The sequence below is a fragment of the Mustela nivalis genome (genome assembly GCF_964662115.1).
Source record: "Mustela nivalis genome assembly, chromosome: 10".
NCBI classification, from domain to species: Eukaryota; Metazoa; Chordata; class Mammalia; order Carnivora; family Mustelidae; genus Mustela; species Mustela nivalis.
The window spans coordinates 101,054,701-101,063,583 of record NC_139029.1 but is presented as its reverse complement, the minus strand read 5'-3'; the positions used below and the strand labels follow the sequence as shown (position 1 = coordinate 101,063,583).

The 8,883-nt window shown below is 37.0% G+C and overlaps 2 protein-coding genes across 3 annotated transcripts in view; one reads left to right on the top strand and one right to left on the bottom strand.

The window, feature by feature from the left end:
* Positions 1 to 283: 283 nt before the first annotated feature.
* SIKE1 (suppressor of IKBKE 1) lies at positions 284 to 8,288 on the bottom strand. Of its 2 annotated transcripts, none has more exons than XM_082684998.1 (5): positions 6,901 to 8,288; positions 6,571 to 6,676; positions 5,548 to 5,690; positions 4,175 to 4,288; positions 284 to 2,228 (listed from the first exon to the last, which is right to left on the bottom strand). In XM_082684998.1, exons 1-5 carry the CDS (start codon positions 7,069 to 7,071, stop codon positions 2,127 to 2,129), a joined length of 636 nt encoding a protein of 211 aa, XP_082541124.1. In that variant the 5' UTR covers positions 7,072 to 8,288; the 3' UTR covers positions 284 to 2,126. The 2 variants fall into 2 exon arrangements, with proteins under 2 accessions (XP_082541124.1, XP_082541125.1); XM_082684999.1 differs by having other exon boundaries at positions 6,913 to 8,288.
* LOC309841682 (bile acid receptor-like) overlaps positions 7,006 to 8,883 on the top strand; it is a 53,699-nt gene continuing 51,821 nt past the window's right edge. Inside the window, exon 1 of the mRNA XM_082684990.1 lies at positions 7,006 to 7,155. The gene's annotated coding sequence lies outside the window, so the exon portion shown is untranslated. The remainder of the gene's footprint in view (positions 7,156 to 8,883) is intronic.

The window sequence follows — 8,883 nt, the reverse complement described above, 5'->3', positions numbered from 1 at the left end:
TTAAGGTAAAAATGGGTACTACTTAAGCATTTTTCAAGGTACTTCCAAACTCTGTTTTAACTTTATATGATTTCTAATTGTATAATTTTGGATTTTTAATCATGAAGAAATCTCTAAAACCATTTTAGAAACAGCTATTTGTAGAGTTATACTGCCGACTACATTATGCTAATTACAAAATACTTATGAAAATCCCTGTTTATTTAACAGGTTGCTAGATATGTAAACAAGAAACCTTTGTATTTCCTAATAATTAGACTCATTACTGAGTAAAATTTAACTATTATTCTTAAAATATTTTTATTAGAAATGCTGTATTTGTATTAACACCAGCCAAAATATACATTTTGTAGGGCACTGAGAGCTCTTTCACTCAAACTTCAAGCTTTTGATTTGGCAGGGGGAAAAGTTAACATAGATTTATCCTAATATCCAAGATGTAAACAACTTTAAAGGAACATAAGGCAGATAAAGAGACACCATCTCATACTTTAATGGGCCATTTGATGACTTTATCATTTTTACTGAAAATTGGCCATGGCAGCTGATATATCGCCTAGGGGTACCTGCTTCCTGAGTGGAACCATGGGACACAAAGTGGCACTTAGGGCATATACTTCAAGCCAAATGGCTGGACTAAAGTTTTACTTCCTGTTGGGAAATAAGATAAAAATGCCTACATTGAGGGTGGAAGTATTTTTCAAATTCTATGAAGGACTTTGAATAGAAATTTGAGTTTCTAAATGACATACACCTAATCATTAAAGACCACAATAGGCCAAGTTAGTGGGGTCAGATGCTTTTAGGGTATCTTCGTGATGTTTTATTGTTTTAACTGGAGTTAAGTCTTTATGGCAGTACAAAAGAAATTTTACATCACGCAAAGTACTAACAAAAAACTCTTAAATACTGTGTCTCCTGTCAGTATGGTGCTCAGTGCTACCGGAAAATATGGACAGGTTTGGGATTCATTATTTCAATTATTTTTGGGCAAACCCGAGTTGATAGTGTAACATGAAGCAATTTGTAAATTTGGCATGTAACTAAACTGAGATAGGCGAGTGAGTTGATGAATAAGTCTGGCTGACCGCTCAGCATTTGAATCTCAACACTGCTTTGTTGTCCGTCCTCACAGCACAACAAATGTAGTAACTCTCATTGAGTGATAAAATTTTGCTTCCTCATGATAAATGGATCTAAAAAGAAAGCCAACTAGCAGTACTAGTAATGAAAGACATCTAAGTGAGTGATGGTTCTTAACTATGAAACAAAAGTTATATATAAATTAAATAGAATGTAGTACCTAGAAACTACAATGTGAGAAGACCCATTTTATGCTCTTCAACTGAGTAAACCATCCAAGTTGAAGATTACCTAGGAGGACAATATTGAAAAGTTGACTATTAATATCTAACAGAATAAATAACAGCTCCTTCAGCATCTGAACGAAGAGTACATGTGTATGTCACACAAAGGACAAATTTCCCAGGGTTCTTTGAACAATATGATGACTCTCCAGTTACCTATTTTCAAGTATGCTTCTTGGGAACTAGCAGTAGGTTCTCTCAAATTAAGAGTAAAGACACCAGGTCATAAAGTGCCAACTCTTAGCACCAGAGAGACTTAAAACTTCATAGGAGGTGAATGACATCACAAATCAGACAATCTGCCAATCTAGTTGTGTGGAATTGTATTACTTTTCAAAAATGGGGAAGAAAATCTAGATTTGTGCCAAATAATTTAAAAAGCTAATCTCTTAAAATTTTTTTAGAAGTGTAATTTATAATCCTATATAAAATAAAGATTGCTGGCTTATAATAAAAGGCTCTAAGTCTGACAGATGTGAAGAAACAAAAAGGAATCGATAATAAATTGAGGTCCCAGAACTGAAAAGTAAAAGTAGGTCTCTTAGAGAAAGGAATGGTGAAACTCAGTGTGTATTTCACGAACACACCCAAAAACCATTTTGTGGACAGCCAATTTGACTGTGAATTCTAAACTGCCACCTGATACCTTTAATAAACATTAAATCAAGTCTGAGGCAAGACACTAAATGGACAATACTCAAATAGAAAGATAATTTCCTTCCTTGATTAACAATCTCCAGCTGTCATTCAGAAGTTGAGTTATTTGATGGCTTGGGAAGCAGTGTCCACTGAGTTTTCCTTCCTGACCTGAAGAGACTCACTGCTGATGGACAATAATTCTCGAAGTTCTTTATTTTCAAGCTGGAAAAAAAAAAAAAGGTTTGTTTATATCAAGTATTTTGACTGTCAAACTACATCAGAATACACTGTTTTAGACCAGGAACAGAAAGTGTTTTAATTCTAAATGATTTATGGAAACAAAGTAATTGAGAATTTCCTAAAACACTAATTATTCATCATTTAACATACATTTCCTGAGTAATTGAATATGCCCTGTGCCTTTTAAATTCCTAAAAATATCTTGACTCTGCTCAGTCTTCTCTCCTGGATGTTTTGGAGAAAGGAAAGAAAGGGGAAAGAAACTACTCACTGGGGAGATCAGGTACCACTGGGTGTCTTACATATGTAAGATGCACATATGTACACCTCAGAACAACCCATAGGGCAGGTACCATTGCTCACATCCATGTTCTCTTTAAGATGAAGACACTGTGGCCCACAAAAGTCCAAAAATTTGTCCAAACTCAGACAACTTGGATGTGGTATTCCTGGGGTTTCAATCTGATGCTTGTGTCCTTTCCACTTAAAATATTTAATAAAATTTGTCCCATATTTCCTCAGGGCTATTTCTATATCTGAGTAAATCAGGGATAGTGCAGATAAAGTCATCCTATCATTTAACTAACTCCTAATTCCTATTTGAGACCTTTGTCACTCCCTTTGATTTCCAGGTAGGGCAACATGCACTTTTCATCTTTATTCTCTCTGTAGGAAATTCTGATAAACCATAGCATCTTCACGTTTCACCAAGAGTCTGGGCCCATGGTCATTAAATCATCTACCATATAAAGTGCTTTCCTTAGTACTGTGCATCTCCCCTAGCATGTATGAAGCATTTCATATCATATCAGTCTTATTCCTTTCACAATACTCAGGGATATCCTATCTTTTTTCCTCTGGTATTTCTCAAAGGGTCCATGATAGTACCTGGTAATTAAGCAACATTCAAACCACCTATTTTAATGTGTTTTCTTAATAATTTTATGAGCATACTAATACCCCCATGCTTTTTTTTTTTTTTTTGTAAAATACTATGATAATGAAAAAAATTACATGAAAATAACTTTTAAAAAATGAAGACCATAAGGTTTATAAAATAAGTGGCAGGCCTTGTTCCCCAAAGGTAACCACTTTTAATATTTTTATCTCTTTCTTTTGGTACTTCTATGATTCATTGAGGAATGATCAATAATTATTAATATGGCTGTATTGCTATTTTTTGATCATCAATTTCGACTTCCTTTTATGACAGGAGGGATTTATTTTTAATTTTTAAAAATTTTTTTGTATTTTATTTTTTGAAGATTAATTTGTCAGACAGAGAGGGGGAGAGAGTGAGCGTGCACAAGCAGGGGGAGCACTAGGTTCCTTGCTGAGCAAGGAGCCTGATGCAGTACCTGCTCCCAGGACCCTGGGATCATGACCTGAACTGGAGGCAGATGCTTAACTGAACCACCCAGGCGTTCCCTGGAGGGATTTTAGCTCACATGTAATTTGTTTCTTCCACTGTCTCTACCCTCTTAATATGACAATTATTTCAATTTCTAGCCAAGACATAGTTGGCATTTTCATTGTTTGCTGCTGATTACATTTATGTTCCTGAAAAGGTTATGGAGAAGGAGTTGTTTTCTTTTAAGATTTATTTTCTTTTAAGATTTTATTTTTTAGAAAAAGAGAGAATGGGGAGCAGCAGGGGCAGAGGAAGAGGGAGAGGATCTCAAGCAGAAAGAAGTTGAGTGAGCCCAACACAGGGATCATTTCACAACCCTGGGATCATGACCTGAGCTGAACTCAAGAGTCAGACACTCAAGCAACTGAAACACCTGGATACTCCTGGAAGAAGTTTTCATTTTAAATCATGAACACAAAGAAAACATCAATACACTGCCTAGGATAGTGATGGCCTACCTTCCAGACTCTGAGAAAACGTCCTAAGTATTGTGAACCTATAATAGCAACAATCTTACCTCTAATTGGGCCAGTTTTTCCTGAATCTTACAAAATTGGTCATCATCCATCTGAACTGCTTTCCTCATTACTTCTCCCATTTCACAGATTCTGTCAATCTGACTCTCAATTTCCTGTGAAGATATTAAGAAAAAAAAAAGTGAAAAAGTTATTTTTTCTGCAGATATGAAGTTCATGAGGATACGTGCATTACAATGTTAGAAGTTCATTTAATCTATGCTATAGAAGTTATGTAGAAGTTTCACTATAATCTGAGTCCTTAGAGGCAAAGCCATAACAAAGTTATCTTGTGGTATTCACACTTTGTTTTAAAGACTGATTCTAGTCTAACCACCTGCTGAATAGTTTAATTGGCAGGAAGCCTACCACATCCCAAGGTACCTTACTTTATCCTTGGTTATATCTCTTCCCAACTTTCTCATGTGAGCTAAACTGTATCGTTTAAGTTCTTTTCTCCACATTACGGAAAAATATTTTATTTTTCTCTTTCAGATGAGAGCTATTTATTTATTTATTTACTTTGAGAGCTAGTCACATATTTAAAATATTCCTGCTCACCAAGACTTTTGTTAAGTCCACAAAATGCCTTCAAAGGAATCTAAGATGAAACTTATCTTTCATAAATTCCATAGAACAAATAGTGAGGTGCCAATCTATCAACCCTGGTTTCAATGATATAATATATATGAATGTACAATGATACCTATTAAACACCCTACAAACATAAGCACAATTATTGGGTCTCCCAAATTACAACGTAAGCAACCGAAGTACAGAAACTATGCCACGTATTTTTAAAAATATCATTTAAATATTATTTAATATTTAATATATTTATTATTTCATATATTATATACATATTTTATATTATGTATTTTATATATTATTTTATTATTTTAATATTTTGTTGTTTAAATATTAAATATTATTTCTCTCTAACAACATAGTATGATGCTATATAGTTTAATAAAGGTTTACTGACTGCCTGCTATGTGCCAGGTACTGTGCTACGGATAAGAGAAGAATCCATGCTCCTTAATCAAGGAGCTTATAGTTTAGTGGAAGTACAGTTGTAACCAACCAAGTATTTACTGAGCACCATCAGCACTACCTTGCCTTATGTTTGCATAAGCATCCATTCATCGAGATCTTGGAGCACACAGGAGTAGTAAGGAACCTTAGTCCCACTAAAAGAAAAAAGCTTCTGAGCTGCCCATTACTCCCTTCTTTCTATTCATATCCTTCCAAAGCTGCTGCAAAATCAAAAGTGAATGTGATAAACAAGCTTACTTTCCTTCAAAAAACAAGCAATTTAAAACAATTCAAGATTTTAATCCCATTCATTCAGAAGTTATTCATTAAAGTTTCTTACTGCAGAGTGAGACTGGTGAGCTTTCAGGACTGGTTCAGCATCCACAGCCTTTTTGGCAACCATTAATTGTAACATCTGTTTCCGGTACTTGCTCATGATGAGTTCCAAAGCATCCTGATGTTCCTCCAAGGAAACCCATAGCTCTATCAAAAAAATAAAATCACTTGGCAGTGACGTCTGAGAGAGAGCTCCCAAAGCCAAAACTCTTAACAGTTGGAATTTTATGACACTCCATGAGATACTGTGAATGCAAAGTTATACTCAGTGTTTAAGTCCACAAAACTCAAGGGTTAAGGTCTATGATAAAAATAACTTTCCAGGCAGAGGCAGCACAGTCTGGTAGAAACAACATGGGATGTACAATAAGAAGACATGGGTTTCAGTTCAGTTCAGTAAGTTACAAGCTTACTACTTTTCTTACGAAAATCATTACCTTCTCTGAGCCTATTTCTTAACTGCACTGTCATATTAAGTACCTAAGACTTATCTATGTCAAAATGAAGACATAAGAATATAATGGGATGATATATGCGAAAGTTCTCTGTCAAGTGATATACAAATAACTTCATACTGCTATCATTAATAATGTACTCATCAAGCCTAAGAGTATACACCCTGAAGCTAAAATTCAGTTCTTCCACCTTGCACAAGAACATTAAAAAAAAAAAATCTCTTCAATCTTAACGTTAGTGTGTATTTCAATTAATATTTAAACATAAAAAGTTCAAGCCCTTGAGTATATTAACACTTTTATTGTGCAAATATCCATAAGGGGATACATAAATAAGCCATGCAATAATTCAACTCTACTAAGCACCCCTTTTGAAAAGCGGCCTACAGATACAAAATCAGTCAGATGAGCTTAAAATGGGTAACGTAACACTTTATTGTTAGGGATCATCACAGAATAACGCTTTTAAAAGTCCTAATCTTAAGATACATACAGGATGAATAGTTAGGCAAAAACTTTTGAAATATTACTGGATATGAGAAAATCGTACTACGCAAAAAGGCCTGACTAACCTCTGTTTTCCTGCTGCAAGTCTCTAATCTGTGTATTCTCTTGGGACAGCAGAATGTGAGGTTTGAATTTGGACATGTCCTTTATATCGGATGCATCTCCCTGATACTGAACAAACAGAGACAGACTAAGCGCGCCATTAACAGGGAAACAGCCGCGGATGCAACCGAAGAAGCAGGAATCGGAGCTCCATGGCAGCATTCTCAACCTCGACCCCGCAAAAAGGTCTCACCGCCACCCTCTGAGACTAGGCATAGACTTAAACCCGAGTTCCCACGTTGCTTCGCCCTCCACCCCTCGGGTGCACAGATCCTGCGGGCACGGACCCCTACCCTTTGCCCGACCTGGTCCGGAAGCGCCGTCCCCGCCTCCCGCATAGCGGCCACCCGCCGGTGCAGCGCGGCGGACTGATCCACCAGCGACTCTGCGGCCGCGTCGTGTTCCCGCAGCCGCTCCAGCAGCGTCTTGGCGTCTGTCAGGATCTTCTCGATGGTGCAGCTCATAGTGGCCCAGGACCACAGGCCCAGCCTTGATCACCGACCCGAATCTTCCTTGAACCCGGCCCAGCGTTACAAACGTCACTTCCGGTACGTTCCAAAGGCGCCCTGGCAGCAGCCATACGCGCCTGCGCAGTGGCGGCCCAGGCCGCGGGTGACTTTCTTGAAGGAGCGGCCGCCCGGAGCTTCACCTGCGCAGAGCCCCAGGCCTGGCACTTCCCCGCCTTTGGTGTCTGGCACCCAGGGCCTGGTGGTCAAAATGGTTTGCGGCTGGGCGGACTGAGTTTCTTCCTTCCTTATACGCGTTTTGATTGATGTCGGTTGTTACTCAGTCATAGGCTTTTTAATTTTTTTTTTTTTTTTTTTTTTGGCGCCTAGTCTCTGACTAATTTCTCTCTGAAATTAATTTTTAAAAAATTGTGGTAAAATACAACAAAATGTACCATCTCAACCGTATTAGGAAGTACACTCCAGTAATATTAAGTGCATTCCCTTTGTTGTGTAACTATGTCCACATCCATCTCCAGAACTCTGCGTCTTGCAAAATGGAATCTCTGTGCCCATTAAATATTAACTCCTTATCCCACCGCAGCCCTCCCAGCTGCTGGCAACCACTGTTCTACTTTCTGTCTTTAGGAATTTAACTACTTGAGATACTTTATGTACAGTGAATGGAATCAGTGTAATTCATATTTGTTTTGTGACTAGATTATTTCACATAACATGTCCTCCAGTTTTATTCATGCACATCAGAATTTCCTTCCAGTTTAGGGCTGAATTATATCCTATTGTATGTATATGCCATATTTTCTTTGTTCATTCATCCATTATGTACACTTGGGTTGTTTCCACTTTTTGGCTGTTGTGAATAATATTGCCATGAATAGGGTTGTTGCTTATCAGTTTGAGTCCCAGCTTTCAATTCTTTTAGCTATGTACCCAGAAGTGGAATTGCTGGGTCAGGGAGTAATTGTAGCTTAGATTTTTTTGAGGAAGGATCACACTGTTTTTCACAGTGGCTGCACCATTTTACATTTTAGCAACAGTGCATAAGGGTCTCAATTTCTCCACATCCGTGCTCACACTTGCTGTTTTCTGTTTTGTTGTCATTGCTGTTGTTGATAGCCATTTTAATGGGTGTGAGATGTAGTAACTATTATTTTCTGCTTGCCTATTTTTTCTTTATTAATTCAATTAACAAATTAAAAATAAATTAACCAGAATGGTAATGACTTTTGTATTAGTTGTTTTATTGGTTTATAAGAGTTTACTTTGTCAAGCTTGTATGTTAAACTTTGTTCTTTTTCATTCATTACCTTAGTAAATATTTTTGGAGAGTCTGCTCTGTTTCAGGCACTGTTTAGTGTCTAGAATACAGCAGAGAATAACACAGGGTCTCTGCCCTTAGGGAGTATTCTAGTGGAAAAAGGAGTTTATATTCATAAATAATTGAAGGTAATGACAGAATTAGGAGGTTGGTAAAAGGGCAAGAACCTCAGAGCAGTAGTGAGAGGTTAGAGAAGCAGCAGGGAAAGAGCAATGCTTTTTACTTTTGTATTCACAATACAAAATCGCACAATGGAGACATTCAGTAATTGTAAGAGGGAGATGCGGAACAAGTTTAACAAAAATAACGAATCAGGACTCCTGACCAAGAGGAAAAAGATTAATACAGAGCCACAAATATAAAGAGTTTTCATTCATTCATTCATTCATTCATTCTTTAAAACAAAACAAAACAAAACACTCTCCCTAAGTGATCTCTTTCCCTTATTTGTCCTTGACTTCCTTCAGGGATGATGGTTCTCAAATGCAGCT